Consider the following 19,055-nt stretch of genomic DNA (forward strand, 5'->3'; position numbering starts at 1 on the left):
TGGGTGGACGAGCTCACAGCCCACCTGGTAGGTATACTATAATATGAATCTGCTCAAACTAGAAAGTTGAATGCAAAATTATGCCATTAATATTGAAATACTTAAAGGAATACTTAAAGAACTTTACTGGTGGTAGGACCTCTTGTGAGTCCGCGCGGGTAGGTACCACCGTCCTGCCTATTTCTGCCGTGAAGCAGTAATGCGTTTCGGTATGAAGGGTGGGGCAGCCGTTGTAACTATACTGAGATCTTAGAACTTATATCTCAAGGTGGGTGGCGCATTTACGTTGTAGATGTCCATGGGCTCCAGTAACCACTTAACATCCGGTGGGCTGTGAGCTCGACCACCCATCTAAGCAATAAAAAAAAAAAAAAAAAGAACATTAAAGATTCCTATTTTTAAAAGTGATAAAGCTAGTATTTAATATAACTTATCTTTACAGCAAATGGGAACGGACGACAGCATGAGTGATGATGTTTTTGAAGACGAGACTCTTCGAGCCCCCAAAGTTCGAAGCACTCCGTCTCCGACCGGGTACAGGGACTACCATCCTCCCGCAGAAACTCCCATGCGGTATCATGCCGAGGAAGACGTGCCAATTCACAAGGTCAGTTATTCGTTTTACGATCGAAAATCTAAGAAATAAAACAGTGAACAAAGTGTAAAATCGGTCAGGGGATATTAATGACAATTGCTTGTTCGACCATTAACGATAAATCTTTGTTCACCTTAAACTTCTATTGTTGGCCTTTTTACACAAACATTGCGTAGTTTAAAGAAGTCGTCGTGGCTTAAGGCATAAGATTCTCTTTTGCTCATATCGAACGATGCTAATTTCAAATCATATAGGCAAGTACAAAACAATTCGGACATCTGGAAATTTAATTGAAACTTCATATCTTAATATGGGCGGCGGTATTCACGTTGCGATATCTATGGGTTCTGGTAACACCAAGCGAACTGGAGCTCTTTCACCGTCTAAGCGATTAGACAAAACGCATTTTAAGTTCTAAGTCTGCTGATATGGGTTGCGGGCCTTTACGTTTGATTATCACCATTCTTCTGATCATTTTCTCAATTTTGAAGCGTAGAATAGACGATATGCTAATGCAATAAAGAATAAAGACTTTTTGTCTAATATCTCAAGGTTAGCTAAAACGTCATTGCGTAATTAATTTATTTTACGTTAAAAATTAATGTTAATTTAATTCTGTGGTGGATTTTTTAACTCGGACGAGGACCGCCATTCGTTCTAGTAATTTTCCTCTCAAACTGGAGGATATAAACGTTTTATCTTAGAAAGCAATGGTACACTATGAATTAACCACAATTATTCTTTTGTGAAAGATTTCCTTTGTCTCCGTTCGAAGAAAGCAAAATGTTCTAGTTAAAACTCTTATTAAGAATGCTCGTAAACGTATTGTTTTTCTTTTGGTTTTCTTAAACAGAACACCAAATCAGGTAGACTGTTAAAAAGAATATTTATTATTCCTTATTTTTTTATTTGAATAATGTCATACTTTCCATTGACAGTAATTTAACATGACAGTTGAGTGCATTCTCAATATCAACAGTGAGATCATAGGTAATGTGAACGGTGTGTTTGCCTGTTAATATTTTTAGAGCCAGAATTGTTCAGTTTCACTAATCAAATAACATTATACTTTAAAAACTGAAAGAGCGCGCTTTGGGAATAGTATTTGCTAGGAGAAGTATATTAAGCCCATAAATATTAAAAACTAGCTGACCCGGCAGACCTCGTAGTGCCTCAATCGATAAGTAAAAGATCTAAACTTTTGTTTAAAATAAACTTAAAACTAACAAAAGGAACCCATCTGACGGGGGAGACATCAAAGGAAAAACAAAATTGTTATTTTTATTTAATTCCGAGCATTTTCATATTTATCTAACTTTTAAACCTTCTCTTGACTTCTACAAATAATTCAAAATTGGCCAAATCGGTCCAGCCGTTCTCGAGTTTTAGCGAGAGTAACGAACAGCAATTCATTTATATACAGTCAAACCTGGGTAAGTGAGAACTGGATAAGTGAGAAAACTTTATAAGTGAGAGTAATAGCCAGGACCCGTCATTTTAAGCCCCCAAAACCTCTATTAGAGAGAAACAGAAACCTCTGTAAGAGAGAGTCCTTTTTCCCTCATGGACCTCCGTAAGTGAGACTGCTACTTATCTATACCTCTATAAACGACAGTCGAGCTTTATTTATTTATACTATTTAGGAGGAACGACTGAAAAAACAAATTACAAATTTAACATCTGCTATTTTATGACTCATTCTTAACTTTTGTGGAACTTCCTTCCATTGTTTTTGAATTATTTTCTCGTCAATATTGAACCTATTCTATTTCGTGGAACTAAATAACGTTATTTTATAGCATTCTTTTCAAATGGACACGTGTGCCTGTGTCCCGTCCTGTTTGTCGGACTTACTCACTTTATCGTTAATCAATTGCGAAGGAAAGTTCTGTTCTGCATCATGTCAAAACGGAAAATTAAAGTACTGTCATTAAGTGATAAACTTAAAATAGTGAATGCGTTTGAATCCGAAAAATCGCGAAATGAAATTCAGAGGGTGCATTAGCGAGAAACTCGGGTTAGTGAGAAACCTCTATAAGCGAGAATGAGATTGTGCTCCCTTGAACTCTCTCTTATCCAGGTTTGACTGTATATAGATGAATGAGCAACGGCTTGGTTGAGTCCCTGGAATTGCCGAGGTCCATGAGCGGTAATGCTACCAATTCAAGTAATTCGATTACAAGGTTAATCATCAGACCAGTTCCAGTCAACCATGAGTTACACGAAGAAGATATTCAGCCTATATCACACAACACAATTGTCTCACGAACCTCGCGTGAAACAAAATGTTCTGGTTAGGGAAGGCTTCCGGGCCAACTAAAATAGTAGGTACCAAAATTTGCATGTCTTGAAGTTATTTTGAAAAACAAAACAAAAAGACTTATTGACCTCATGTCTCGAAATGGTTGTTGGCCTTCCATATCGTCATGTCTATATGATCCGAAAATAGCTTGATACCAGGCGCACATGACTGTTAGAAAGTATGCTCAGTTCTTCGTGGTGGGTAAGTGTGCGATTCTCCTTACTTTCACTTCGATTCGATTATTTCACGTCATCCAAGAAAATAAAGCTGTAATTTATAAATAAATAAATCAAGATTCCGATAATTCGTATAATTAAAATGAGATTGCAACTGGTAGCTATCACGGAATACAAGATATTTGACAGATGCCTAAATCTAGCTAACGAAATATTCAAGATTAGTTTGCATCCGTACGAGTTCCGAATAATAACATTCGGACCGTCGGTCTACCGAGTAATTTCACCCGCTGGGGTGGAAGATCTTTCTTTTGTCGTAACATCTACAAGTTAATATCTATTCAGGCCGGCGTATGATTCACATTCACATACTACCCCGTGTTCGCGTCCACCACAAGCCATACTATTAATACCCAAGTCAGAAATTAGGGTGGAACTTAGGGAAATACTTAAAGTAGTTGAACGGAATTTTATTGTTTTTAAGGCTAATCCTCTTGTGTTAGTGTATATACTATGGTTTAATTAATTGTTATCTACATCATTGATCGTCCCATCGTTTAGAGTTGCCGAAACCGGCGTTCTATAGTTAGTTCGTTATATTTTGGCCCCAAATGACGTCATACGTGATGAAGTAGCCTCGAGCCGTGTTTCGTAAGGTTAGCACACTTTTTTTAAAGCATTGTGAAGAATCCAGTGCCTTATTACACGATTACGTTATTAACACTATGGACTATTCTTGCCTTTGTGCCACAATATGTGGAATCGGGCATTCCTCTTATTATGCTGCATAGAGATTTGGCATGAGATTTGCAACCAGCCGTCTGCCTGACAAAAACTTTCCTTGGGTTATATCTCCAATAGTAGTTGTAGTAGTACTTCTCTATTCTTCCTTAATTGTTTCTTTTCTTTCATGGGATTTGGTGATTTCATTTTGTCAAAATTTGGATTTCCAAATGCCAAAAGAAAATAATTTGATTAGATTGATTTAATTATATTTAGGCATAGATTAGATTTGTTTTTCTGATATATATTTTTTCATTAATACTACGGACGATTGATGAAAAATAAACAAGATAAAACCCAGCAGAAACCTATAATGCTCACTAGAATCGCTCGTTTATTTGATAACTAATTATCATATATGAGTCTTCATTAACGTAACCTTGGATAATTCAAATAAGAAACAACTATATAATGACTTGGTGGTGACATCTGAAATAAAATCGCGCCGTTTTTCGCGACTTCGCATCCTCTCTTACCAAGCAAGCTAGCCATAAAACCTTTCCACAATATAACACGAAGAAGACACTGTGGGGTTATGATTTAGCGCAAATTTAGATACGAATAATCGAAATTCTTTACCTACAAGATCATCTTATATTATAATCAACTGCGACCCTGGCTCGACGGGTAAGTAATCAATTTAGTGTAGTTTGCTTCCATTGACCTGTATATAATTGATTGTAACTAACCGACGAGGGGAGCTATCACTAATCTGCCTTCCTCTACAATAGCTAACGATAGGTTGCCATGGAAACCAGATGACTGAAAATATATTAATACGTATATTCGAATCCCGGGAGAACATTTGTGGACAATGTTTTTAACATCTAATTGTGTAGTATCGTTTAGTAAAATAGCTTTAAATAGCAATAAAAAAATACATCTAAAGAAGTAGTAAATTAACAATAAATTGTAAAGAAATTATCAAAAAAATGTATCATTATTATTTATGCCCATTCAATGACTTTTGATGTTTCCTTTTTTGTGTTTGTTTTCGGGGTCGATTCTCATTAGTAATCTGTGGATATTTGATGATAATATACTGTGCGTTCCATGGGGATACCCCGAGGAATAGTTAGCGATGATCCTCCCATTAACTATTACCATCGCACTAGCCGTCGTTACAGAATAGTCATTCCAATCATCAAGAACTGATACGTTACGCATATTTTTACTGGGTCATCCTCATGCTTGTGTTTCCAATGCAAATTATTTAAACGTAGTTCGAAAAGATTCACGCGACGCGACTTAGACAAGTTTTACGGCTGTATCTTTGGCACTACGAATACCCGTTTGCTTTTGTTGGCAATAAGTTTTTTTTTTTTAATTCCATTCCGTGTGCTTATTTTGCTATAATAACTGTTCCAATATCTATCTATAGGGACTAAAACAACAAAACGTCATTGTCTTCCACAAATTTTCTCCATTAATTTGTTTAATACGAGAACTTGCAAGACTACATAGACGTCAAATAGCTGTTAGGAGAAACGCTTCACAGTAAATTCGCGTAATGTATAGTCCCTTTAATATATGTGAAGTGCTTTACTCCTAAAGTACATATCATGTAGAAGTCGTTTTCTGTGAGTGTTAATGTTTTCGAACCCGTCTGTGCCTTTCAGAAGATTGGCTTTTAAGTTAACACACATTATGAAGATTGCTTCAATTCAAAAATGTGTTTCAACTGAGCTAAATGCAACCTGGGCGAGTTTTAAATGTTAACATTTTAGGATATATTTAACCTCGAATCTTTAAAGGCAAAGCCTGGCTTCTATTTTGCAAAAAAATACAAAATTATTTAGAGGATTTATGTATTTTTGTAACAGTTAATGTTATAGTTATATAGTTATGGTCATTATACAGGAAATAGACATAGTGGGGGTACCTACCCGTGCGGACGCGGATTCACAAGATGATCTAATACCTTTGTTTATTTATTTATTATTAAAATAGGAGTAGAAACACAATCATAATTTGCATCTGTGCTTGAACTAGGTGATAAAACCTGTATCTCAAGCAGCAGTGTATTTATTTATATTTTATTGAAATTATCTTACATACAGTACTATCTGTCCGTTTGCTCATTTTTATTACAATAGGTTTATTTGACTATTATATTATGAGATTGCATTAAGAAATGAGAAATTTAGTTGGATTAAAAATGCATTAAAAACTTAAAGCTTAACTTAAATTTGTACTGAGCTGCAAGACTAGAATTTTCCAGTTGGAGTCCGTTTAAATACTCAAACAATCCAGTTAATGCCGCAGAGTCTAGTGAAAGCACAGTTGAGTTGTTGAGTTGTAGACAAAGGCGATGCTTTGTTCGGTTGGTCAAGTACAGATTTAAGTAATTGTGGAACGTTTTAAAAAAAGCGATGGTTAATTGTTTTATATTTGTGCACATATGTGGGCATGTATTTGGATGAAATTTTAGCACCAAGATATTTGTATCGTAGAAAAACAGTGTGACACCCGGGTAATACCGGATACATCTACAATAATAAATACGACAGTATGTTCATTGTCTCGATTCATTTTACGTAAAAATCGGGTGGTAGTTTTGGGTTTATAGAAATACATGTTATGAAAATTAAATTCTAGATTAAAAATTCGATTACCGAAAGAATTAACAAAAGAGATTAAAGATACATTAAAAAGCTCAAATTAAAACATAATTAAAAGACACATGTGAAAGCGATTTTTGCAAATCGCGAAGTCAGCTTTTGTGCTTCTAAGCTCGAAATAAAATTTTACAATTAGCAGAATTTCGAGAAATTCCACAACGAAGCAGTCAATTAAAGAACTTTTAATCGCGAACCAAAACAAAAATTCGTACGAATTTTCTCGAAAGTATTTTTTTAAAACAAACTTCGGGTAATTAGGAGCTTCTTTGTATTATTTTTTTTCCAGTTCATTTTTTTTTCTTTCGGAAACAATAAAAAATTACGCAATCATCCGTTTGAAAAAAGTAAATGCTTTCGTTTGAAAAGATATCAATTATTTTGTAAAACGAAACGAAAATGAAAATAAAAGTTAATTTTTTAGCAAAAACGAAATTCCGGTAGTCGCGCTGTATTGAAAAATTCAAAGGCACGAACGTTATCTGGAATAGACAGCTATACAAGTAGACTTCTTTCTAATAAATAAAAGTTAATTAATATTTAGCCATATTTTGTGGCTGGTCCAAATTATGCTCTTTGATTTCCCATAATAATTTTATAATGTGGGTCGTGTTTTAAGCTCGCATCAGTTAATACTACTCACTTCATCCTCGAAGCAATAGCGTTTCATCTTAATTGCTTCGACGTACTTGTTCCAATGCTTTTGGTAATTCAACCCACTGTTTTATTGTATGAATAGGCCGATAAGCTAAACTAGTTGCTCTGTACAACTGAAACTTAGACCTCATGTCTCAAGGTGGGTGGCGGCATTTACACATACATAGGCTCCCCTCGTTCCATCATGTAAGCAATAAATAAAAAAGGTGACTCTCAGGACCCATGAACTTATAGCACTTTTTTTCTTCCTACCTAAGCTTTTAGAGGCCTTTAGAGGCTATGCCAGCGTAACCGAACGAGTAAGTAAGCTCAAGGGGCTCTAACCTGAGGAGGTTCCTAACACTAGCCCTAGCATGAGCAATGGTTCTTAGAATCTACCACCGGATCGGAAACGCGACGGTAATGTCCGCTATTAGGTACGTGGTCGAAGTCTTGTTTATATCATATGAATCTGTTCATTAGTCATTTGATTTTGTATTTTTGAGTGGAAGTTTTCATGACAGATGTCATGAGAACTTCCACTCATTGGACTCATTCCACTTCTGATTGATACTCGGGCAAACTATAATTCCATAAAAAATCTCCCAACATTGTAACTCACTGTAGCCGAATGATACAAAGGATTTCATAGCCTTTAAAATGAGACCACTTAATAATTGTTACTTGGTTATTTTGCGTTTAACGTATCCAATAAAAATGAAGAGTTTGCTGTTGTAAAGAATACTAAAACCGTAAAAGTTTATATCGCATCTCTATATTGTGTAAATTAATCAAATAACTTATTCAACAGACAATCTTGCTGGGCGACAGCGGTGTCGGGAAAACATCTTTATTGGTACAATTCGAAACTGGGAAATTCCAGGCTGGGAATTTCTCAGCCACCGTGGGTATCGGATTCACGGTAAGTATTTTACTTCTTTAAATGTTGGATTCGAAACTTTTGGTATAATTACTTTAATTGAAGTAAGCTTATTATTTTCAATGATAAATTAACGCGTTTGTGTTCCAGTATCACGAGTGTACCTTATGTGTGTCTTTTTAGTGTTTTTGTACAAATTGTTGTAGTGGAACTAATATTCATGAGTGCTGTCGGTTGACCAATAACTATCTGTAAACATCACTATATATTATAACTAGCGGCACGCTCCGGCTCCGCTCGGGTCTTTAACAAAAATTTCAACGATATTTGACGTTGTTTTATTTTTTTAAATATCTATACTAATATTATAAAGAGGAAAGATTTGTTTGTTTGTTTGTTTCGAATAGGCTCCGAAACTACTGGACCGATTTGAAAAATTATTTTTCCATTAGAAGCCGACATTGTCCCTGATGAACATAGGCTACTTTTTTTATTTATTTTTATTTTTTTTTGGTTTCATGTGTGTTTTAATGTTTCCGAAGCGAAGCGAGGGCGGGTCGCTAGTAATAATATTATAAAGAGGAAAGATTTGTTTGTTTGTTTGTTTCGAATAGGCTCCGAAACTACTGGACCGATTTGAAAAATTCTTTTTCCATTAGAAGCCGACATTGTCCCTGATGAACATAGGCTACTTTTTTTCATTTTTTTTTGTTTTTTTTTGTTTCATGTGTGTTTTAATGTTTCCGAAGCGAAGCGAGGGCGGGTCGCTATTTTTTTAAATAAAAGAACACTTATTGCAGCATAACTATAAAGACATATGCTGTCGCGACACTTTTTGTAAATAATAATGTGTTCTACAAAGTCGTTATTTTATTCTATCATGAATAGTTTTCGCAGGGCATGCGATGTAAAGAATATTTTAGGTAATTTTTTTTACAACTTGGGTTACATTATTAGAGTTTTATTAAGAATCTCTAATTTTTTTCAAATAGATTACTCGGGAATAGTGTATCTTCCAAACAGTGAAAGAATTTTTCAAATCGGTTTAGTAGTTTCGGAGCCTATTCAATACAAACAAACAAATCTTTCTTCTTTATAATATGTATTAGTATAGATACTAGCTGACCCGGCAGAATTCGTAGTGCCTCAATTGATAAATAAAAGTCCTAAACTTTTGTATAAAATAAACTTAAAACAAACAAACGGAATCCGTCCGACGGTGGCCACATCAAAGGAAAAACAAAATTGTTATTTTTATTTAATTCCGAGCGTTTTCATATTTATTTACCTTTTCAACCTTCTCTGGACTTCCACAAATAATTCAAGAACAAAATTAGCCAAATCGGTCCAGCCGTTCTCGAGTTTTAGTGAGACTAACGAACAGCAATTCATTTATACTAGAGATCCCGCAGTAGTCGAAATACGACTATAATTAATTGGAATTGTAAGTTTGTACACTATTATGATTGTATTTTATACTTTTTCACAAATTTCGCCAAGGCTACTCTATAAAAAAATATTAACAAAGACAAACAATATTTAATCTATTCTCAATTTGACAACAAACGTCAAGAACAATAAATAGTATGCATGCGTGTGTGCGTCAAATACATCGTATGTAGTGTGTGTAATGTTTTCTTTATTGATTGAATGTATCTTTTATGCATTATTTTAAAAAAATATTAGCATTGTGCACTTCTTCTCTATATTATTCTCTATAAGTGTGGAAAAATTCATACTCCTCCGTCGGCGCAATTTTCTTAAAAAGGATACAAAGTTTTTGCTTCACGTATTAATATACAGATATATAAAAAGTAACTTGATTTTATAATGTCATTGGAACGGATCAAGATCAACACCCAAGCGCCGCGCCAATCAATTGGCTGTTGTCACGTGTCAGTGTCTGATCCACATAAAATCACATAAGTAGTAAGGAAAATAATAATTAAATAATATATTATAGACCAAATAAAATTTTTAAAGGTCAGTCGAAGATTTGCATAAGAACTTTCGCGAACGATTTCTAGAAAACAAAAATGTTTTAATCATTTCTGAATTGATTAATTTGATTTCGATTTAGTAAATAGAAACCATCTGCGTGAACGTATTTTCAAATTCTTCTTTGGAATGGAAAGCGTATGCAAAAACTAATTTCGAACTAAGATTAAGCGGTGCCTTAAAATATAAGAGTCAATCAATGTTCATACGTTTGTTTTTTTATTTTAGTTGGAAGAAAAATATCGCTATTAAAGAGATCTGGCGCTTAACACGTACAACGTCGTAATGTTTTTACTCATTATGAGTTCATCATCATTCTCCTGGCCTTCTCCCAGTCACCTGGGGTCGGTGCAACATGTTTTCTCCTTCCATACTCCTCTGCCATATGCCATTTCTTGGCTCATTCCCCTCTTGTGCATATCGTCTTTCACGCAATCCATCCATTTCTTTTTAGGTCTACCTCTTCCTCTATATCCTTCCATATTCATAGTTAACATTATCTTACCAACCTCATTTTCATATCGTCTCATCACATGTCCATACTATCCCAATCGCACACTTCTCAGATTCTCTGTCACAGGTGTCTTTGGCTAGGAATCTTTATAAGTCAGTTATAAGAAGAGCTAAAGTGTTTTGTTTGCGTACCGATAAAATTCTGTATTAAAATAGTAATGTCGATCGCTGGGGTCACTATTTCTAAGCAAAGCAAAAAAAAAAGTAATTCGGTCATTGAAATCGGACTTGTCTCGAGTTTATGCAATCACACTTAGTTGTGATTTCTTGATTTTGTTTCCATTTTGTATAACACTTCTAGCATAGTCTTCCCATTGCTATTACCCCTGGTTGTCTGTCACGACCAACTGATTGTTTTCAGCTTAGTGATACGTTCTTGGGACATACTGTCAGCCTTTGTTACCAATTAGGCTGTATGGGCCACGAACCCTTTGTATATCTAATGAACGAATCAGTTATGATGAATAATACTGTTTGACTGTTCTTATAATCGGCTTATAAAGCTTCGATAATTATGAATAAGACCATGTTATCGAATGTTTGATAGGATTTAATATCATTTTAACTAAAATCAGCTTAAACCTTCGAGCAATGTAACAACACCTAAATGTTCAATAAATGTTTGATATTCTTTTCTCTTTTCCTTATTCCTGGATTTGATCCTAAATTATTAGTCGTCGTAATTTAGTAGTCGTAATTTATTATTCGTCACACCAAGAATCAGCGTAAGTGGTCGGCTCATAAGGACTAGCATACAGGGCCGTAAAACATTCTCAAAAAAAAGGGTATTTGGTCTATTCTATTTTGCCATTTTAGAGCTAAAGTGTGCCCACGGTTTCAGTCATGTTAAATTAGTAATTCAATTCTAATGTAGTGTGTGTTGCTTTTGTAATTTGAAGAGGATATTTACAATGACAAACATAAGTATGTAAGCTTGAGGGTAGATATTATCTTGTTGAACACCAAGTAAAACGAAGTCACCTTTGGTTTCTGATTTAATCAACAATATGTTAACTTGACAATTCACTTTAACACTTGTCCAACTTTAACCAGTACGTACAACAGTCACTGAATCACACAACGTAACAACGATATAGTAAGTGCACCGGGCAAACGCAGTCGAACGAATGTTCATTGCGAGGCACGTACAGCCTTTTTATACTGGCCGGCGCAGCTGGCTTATTTATGAGTCACTTCTGTTGCACCTGTTGTTTGTGAGTCGAACGACACGGCCGGCGCACCTGGCTTGTGTGAGTCACTCCTATTGCACGTGCTAAACAGAAATATCGTTAACGCCGTCACGGCCATACTGACGTGCGCTCGTCCTCGTGCGCGCATTCTTATGGTATGTCTGTGAACAACAAACGTGTTCGTTCATCCTGACATTAACGTATGCAACTTAAAACGTGGTCTATGATATTAACAATCTAGTACGGTTCGGTTCGCATAATTCTTCAGAAAATCCTATACTGGCTATAAATACTGACTGCTTATATACCTGGGTCAGTTCATTTAAAACTCTTCAGGTATGTAAGTATGTCCCTTTTAACTTTATCTCTTCAGTTTTTCGAATTGGACCGAATAATGCTAGACCGGATCGCAATCCCTGTAGCTAATTGTTGTGGCTAGTCCGGATGAAAATCCCTATAGCCAAGCCATTGGACCGGACAGACCCTTCAATGACTTCACACTTTTTTTTTCTTTTTTTTTTTTTTTTCTTTGCTAGTCCGGATCAACATCCCTTTAGCCAAGTCGTTGGACCGGATACACCCTTCAACGACCTACATTTTTTTTCTCTTTTTTTTTTTTTTTTTTGCTAGTCCGGATTAACATCCCTTTAGCCAAGTCATTGGACCGGATACACCCTTCAATGACTTACAATTCTTTTTTTTAATTTTCTTTTTTTTTTTCTTTTTTTTCTCTCTTTTTTTTCACTCTGCGTGTACGGTAGCATTTGTTGAAACATTTCTTAGACTAGAACATTTATACGGACTTTCTTCAGAAATAGTGCGAGACCGACCATCGTTTTCTACATTTCCAACACCTGCACCCGAGGTGCCTGACCTAACAGACATTGTATCACCACCCACAGACATAGTATCGCTATTTGCGGATAAAAATGTCGCTTCTATTGTCAGTGATAGAGTCGTCATCATTAAGATCAGTTTCATGAACAAGATTAATTAACCCATCTGTGTACGCCGTCACGTCATCGTCACTATAATTTTCAGAAATTTCTAGTAGGCCTGACGGGCCTCGAGGTATTTCACGTAAGTTTTCATGGGGAAATTTGTACACTCTATTAGAACTATTTACATGTCTCAATTTATACCTATCGTTTTCCAAAACTGCAGTAATGTTGAAGGGACCTTTACATTTTCGGTCAACTTACGAAAACAAAATCCCCAGCGGAAAAGAGGTTGACTTTAGCTTTGCCTCGACTAAACCAAGCTTCTGTTTGTGCCCTTTTTTTATGTTTTCGCCGGTCTTCGACCGTGCTAAATCAAGATCTAATCTAGAGGGATTATCACTCTGTTGAAACTTTAAGATATTTCAAGTGAACTACCCTAAACGGCAAACGTCTATTCTATTGGAGTAAACCCTGTTACTCGACAACGTGCACTATTAAGGGCGAGTTGAATATCCCCTAAGTGCTCTTACCATCATGATTGGTCTAAGTTACTTTCAGATCAAAGAGTGACTTGTTCATGAAACCGCTTACCATTGAATAAATTACTATGACTTTGTTTTATAAGACTACATTCTGACCCTGAATGGAACATAAAGGGGAAGCCAAAACCACTTATCTGTAACACACTGAAGCTCTGGAACACACGTTGACGTCTCTGGTTGCACCTGCCACAGCACCTGGAGCAGTGTCGTTTTTCTTCTTGTAGCGCATGGAACACCCAGAAGCTACATGACTCGCATCACCGCACACGTAACAGCTGACTTGCAGGCGAGAGCCGGGCGCCCACGGATGAGGAGGTTGTTCAGATTTTGCTGGAATATCGAAAAAAGTTTGAGAGCAGTATCTGTCGCAACACCCTTCGGCACGATGCCCAGGTTTTCCGCAGAAATGGCAGCTTCCACGGAAAAAAACTTCGAGAGCGTTTTGGTTCTTTATCAGGATCTTCGTTTTTTCTTTTGAGGGTAAAGCCACGTAATGTGTGAAATAGACGATTTTTTGTGGTAATAACGACAGAGTTCAATTCCCGACGGATTCTTTCATCACACTGCGACAGTATTGATATAACAAATCCGGTGGCTATTTGTTCTGGCACATTAGCGTCGGGAATCTTCTTTATAAGTTGCCATAGCCGGATACCGGCTTCAGCTGGTCCCTTTTTGCTTTCCATTTCAAATTTAATAACCAGGTCGAAGTGGTCTTGCATCATTAGATAATTTTGTCAGCATCTCTTTAATAGTAGGCCAGGATATCTTACCAGGCTGTATTTTTGCGAGGCAAGTAGCAGCTCGAGCCTTAAGCGAATGTGTGAGAGTCAAAATTAAATCGACTCCATCCAATACTTCAACTACTTTAAACGGCCCTTTAAACTTCGTATCTAATTTCGTTTGATTATGCTCTTCGTATTAATGTGTGGACGAGCTCACAGCCCACCTTGTGTTAAGTGGTCACCATAGACATCCACAGCGTAAACGCACCACACACCTTGAGATAGAAGTTCTAAGGTCTCAGTATAGTTACAACCGCTGCCCCACCCTTCAAACCGAAATACACCACTGCTTCACGGCAGAAATAGGCAGGGTGATGGTACCCGTGCGGTCGATGGCACTATACGGAGCACCCGTCTGGTGCCACGTCCTTACCCACGAGAACGTCGCCGCGCTGCGACGCCGGCAGCGCGCGATTGCAGTCAGAGTTATTCAATGATACCTCAGTCTCTTACGAGGCGGCGCGCCCTAGCGCAAGTGCAGCCGGAGCGCGGGGGCTCCAATATCGGCAGTCCGTGCTGGAGGCGTGGTCTCGTCGTTTGGCGGACCCGTCGGCCGGCCTCCGTACCGTCGAGGCGATCTGCCCGGTTCTCGCGGACTGGGTGGGCCGCGACCGCGGAAGTCTCACCTCCGGCTACCTGTGCAGACTCACAAGACATTTTACCACCATGCAAACTTCTTACCGCAACAAATCTTACCAGCCACCACGCAAACTACAATTTTACGGGTTCCATCTCTCTTACACGATGTTACTCCCACACTAAGGAAGCCAACCGCGAACACATGTCAAGCACGCACTTCACCGGAAAAACCTGCATCCGCCAGCGGAACCCGAACACCGCCGCATCGCCAGACATGAACGCACCGGACGTCTTATCTTACAGGTCACGACGACTTCAGATGTGTCAATTTTTCTTCCCCACGGAAACTTGGCTTGCTTGCTTGCTGGAGCCCGAAGTCATCGAACGTGTAGTGTTATTGGTATTGAATCGAGTAGATTCTAAAATTTCAGCGACAATTCACAGTCTCATGTCCTGGTTTACTGTACTAGTGCCATGTAACTCTAGCAGTAGTCATTGGCTTAAAAACGATTCGTGTCGGAACTACCCACTCGTCATGACAGATCCATTATTGCGATCGAAGTTTCACTTGAGATTTGTACTTGCCTTAATTTCTTGCAATAGCTTGTTACGTGTTGTATTTCCGTTAGTAAATGCCATGTGATGAAGTCGACAGTCAAACTGGGCAACATGAGCCAGAACGTAAGATGTGACGATTTCTTCGTGGCTCAGATCTTCCATCGAGGTAACAGAGACGTTATTACACGACTTACGTATGCTGCATTCACGCTCTTGTGGCGTACCACTACTAGTATTCTGATCTGCATCATGTTTTTTTTGCTGTACTTCGAACATGTTCAAACACGTCACGCCAGTGAGAGTAGAGTCCTGATCCCACTTCTGATGTAAGCTTGAGGGTAGATATTATCTTGTTGAACACCAAGTAAAACGAAGTCACCTTTGGTTTCTGATTTAATCAACAATATGTTAACTTGACAATTCACTTTAACACTTGTCCAACTTTAACCAGTACGTACAACAGTCACTGAATCACACAACGTAACAACGATATAGTAAGTGCACCGGGCAAACGCAGTCGAACGAATGTTCATTGCGAGGCACGTACAGCCTTTTTATACTGGCCGGCGCAGCTGGCTTATTTATGAGTCACTTCTGTTGCACCTGTTGTTTGTGAGTCGAACGACACGGCCGGCGCACCTGGCTTGTGTGAGTCACTCCTATTGCACGTGCTAAACAGAAATATCGTTAACGCCGTCAAGTATAATACAGAATTGTAATATTTTCGTCCGTTTCATCATTCCAAAATTTTCTCATTGGGATACTCAAGGGGTGTTTCCTCAAAATATCTGGATGCTAATTTAACATAACATCCGCTAAACAGTGATCAAGAAGATCACTGTCAAAAATTGTAATTCGGAATTGCTAGGAATCCGTACCACAGTTTAATATCATGATTTTGGCTAGACCGTTCGTTTTTGTTGAATTGTTATTTTTCTTTGAAACTTAAATCACTCCGAGTTTGAAGCAGAAACATCAAATTGTTTTACTATTCAAACTTTATTTAAAGAGACAGAGAAGTCATGTTTATTAAAAAAACTATTAAATTGCCGAGTCAATACAGCGGCTTCGTGAACTCATTTCACGAGAAACGAATATGAAAAATCTAGGAGCGCAAATAAAACTGATATTTTAACTAAGTTTTAGTTGGAATCCGTTTTAGAGTATAAAAGGAATGTTTATTATTCAAAGTCACTTGCGGGCAACACATACAGAGTAAAGTACGCTTCTTATCACGCTAGGCCAGACTTCACGGTATAGTTTTGTATGTATAATCTAATCCAACAAAAAAGGTCAAGAAAATAGTTCGGTAAAATTGTCAGTTCAACGAATTTTACGTCTTTATTTTAGGTAATTTTGACTTGTAAGCTATTTTATATCGCGAAATGCTAAAGTAAAAACGACGGATCATTCTTTTGTGTTTTACCTTTTAAAATCCTTTTGCCAATCACAGAATGAGATTCTAAATCGATCAATGCGGCGGTACTAAATCTCCAAGGTGCCTTGGCATATACTCGCCGAAGAAAACAAATTAACCACAGATAAAGTACTTGAAACAATAAAACATCTGAAATCGTCGTGGCCTAACGGATAAGACGACCGGTGCATTCGTGTTGAGCGATGCACCGATGTTCGAATCTCAGGCAATGTTTCTAATGAAATACGTACCCAACAACTGTTCACAATTGATTTCCACGGTGAACGAATAACATCGTGTAATAAAAATGAAACCCGCAAAATTATCATTTGCGTAATTACTGGTGGTAGGACCTCTTGTGAGTCCGGGCGGGTAGGTACCACCGCCATGCCTATTTCTGCCGTGAAGCAGTAATGCGTTTCGGTTTAAAGGGTGGGGCAGCCGTTGTAACAATACTGAGACCTTAGAACTTATATCTCAAGGTGGTTGGCGCATTTACGTTGTAGATGTCTATGGGCTCCAGTAACCACTTAACATCAGGTGGGCTGTGAGCTCGTCCATCCACCTAAGCAATAAAAAAATAAAACATAAAAATTTCCCAAATTTCATTAAAAAGGTGGTTAACTGAGTGGAATCTTTGTGACGTTGAAACCGTAAACCAAATACACTGCCATACCTTAAGGTACTTATTAATTCTTATTATGTACAGAAAAAAAAACATTTACGGCAGTAAATAACTTTATAAATACTAATGACAACCGGTCACGCTCTGCTGATAGGTGATTAACACTAATGTTACAATTAGCGATAGTCAAACACGAAACTTTCTCATGCAAAAAAACATTGACTTCTTTAAATTGTGCCCTATCCATCCTACATTGGTGGTTTTACGAGAGAAACCTTTCTTAGAAAGCTAACTACAACTGTACTAAATTTCATAACAATTGGATGAATGATTCACGTATATATAAAACAAATATACTTACATATTATCATTTTTTGTTTTATATTATGGATAATATTAGAAATACCATATTCGAATGTTAAATAACATTAAATAACTGTAACATCTTTATTATTTGTAGCTAGAAAGTCTATAAGTAGTATTCGAAGCATCAGACCAAGTTGCTAGTTTTTTTTAAATTAAAACAGTAACAGGTTAACTAGGTTTCAATTTTGCGCTCAATAGTCAAAGGGTTAATGGGACTATTAGAAATTAGGCTTAGGTATCCATTGTTCATTGAGCGTCAGGCGATGACAAAAACCCGATGAACCGTTAACGCCCGTTTCAATAAAGCGAAGCACCCCGGAGTGGGCGGCCAGGGTTACCAGGTAATTTTCAAATAAGCGAATAATGAAAAAGTAATCTTTAGTTTTCATCAAAACTAACAATCATATGTTATTAGTACCTTAAATTCCTTGGATTTTAAGTCCCTAATTTTGAGTGCATATTTACCAAATTTTGGCCAACCCGCTGAATTTCGCGCCGGATCTTTTCAGTGAGTCGCGATTCCGATCCGGTAGTGGATTCAGCGAAGCACTGCTCTTGCTAAGGCTAGTGTTAGCAATTCTCTCAGGTTGAGCCTGTGACCTCACTTACTGGTCCTCGTGAAGTTATAATAGCCCCTTAGGCTACTAATGATCATGTAGGAAAAAACAAAAAAGTTAATGGATGAATTTAATTTTTAAAACGAAAAAAAAGGTTTGTTTGTTTGTAATTTGTATAAACGTTTTATGTAATTTTACGCCTTTTGTGGCCTATTCAAGTAATATTATTCAAAATCGATGAAGCACTGTTGATAATGCGAATATAAATTGAATTTCAAGTTTTCGGAGGCCTTTAAATGATCGATAACACTCAACCCTAGCTTTCCCCCAACGTGCATTACGCTAAGGCGGTCAACCGAGTCGCAAACACCCCCTGTCGAGTGGTCACTCTATTGGTTACCAATGTGCTTATGTAAAATGAAATGAACTTTTTTTCTACTATTTTACAAAAGAAAATGTATGGTACAAAAAGGTGACATGCAAAAAAAAATCTGAACATTTTTGAACAAGAATTTTTTAATAATTTTTTTTTTTTTTTTTAATAATTTTTTAGTTCTAAGTATTATTCTACTTACAACATATGGTCTTAAGAGGGTCTGAATTAAATGAATTTTTTTTTTTTTATTTAATTGTGAATTCCATTGAATTTTTAGAATATCATTAAATTATACGTCTTTGTCTTTCGAAAACCTTTTCGTCTTAAGGAAGTCGAAGGTTAGTTTCTTATCTCCTTCGCTGTACTCATAATTCTCACAGTAAACTTAATTACATTAGAAATATAATACAGACTACCATTTCTATAGTATTAGCACGTATTCGTATACATGCGTTTTAGTATTCACATTATATCACAAATTCAATCGATCATTTTTTTTTATTGCCTAGTTGGTTGGACGAGCTCACAGCCCACCTGGTACTAAGTGGTTACTAGATCCCATAGACATCTATAACGTTAATGCGCCACCCACCGTGAGATATAAGTTCTAAGGTCTCA

At 37.0% G+C, this 19,055-nt stretch overlaps 1 protein-coding gene and 1 long non-coding RNA gene across 2 annotated transcripts in view; one reads left to right on the forward strand and one right to left on the reverse strand.

Annotated features, from left to right (window-relative positions):
* Positions 1-19,055, forward strand: part of Rab26 (RAS oncogene family member Rab26) — an 81,466-nt gene that overhangs the window by 15,069 nt on the left and 47,342 nt on the right. Inside the window, exons 2-3 of the mRNA XM_028174620.2 lie at positions 443-607; positions 7,922-8,032. Coding sequence (XP_028030421.2) covers positions 443-607; positions 7,922-8,032 — 276 coding nt within the window. The remainder of the gene's footprint in view (positions 1-442; positions 608-7,921; positions 8,033-19,055) is intronic.
* Positions 11,484-15,786, reverse strand: LOC149502237 (uncharacterized). Its single transcript, XR_016323673.1, has 2 exons — positions 14,400-15,786; positions 11,484-13,504 (listed from the first exon to the last, which is right to left on the reverse strand). It is a non-coding gene; the product is annotated as an uncharacterized LOC149502237 (long non-coding RNA).

The sequence above is a fragment of the Bombyx mandarina genome, chromosome 10 (genome assembly GCF_030267445.1).
Source record: "Bombyx mandarina strain Sakado chromosome 10, ASM3026744v2".
NCBI lineage: Eukaryota > Metazoa > Arthropoda > Insecta > Lepidoptera > Bombycidae > Bombyx > Bombyx mandarina.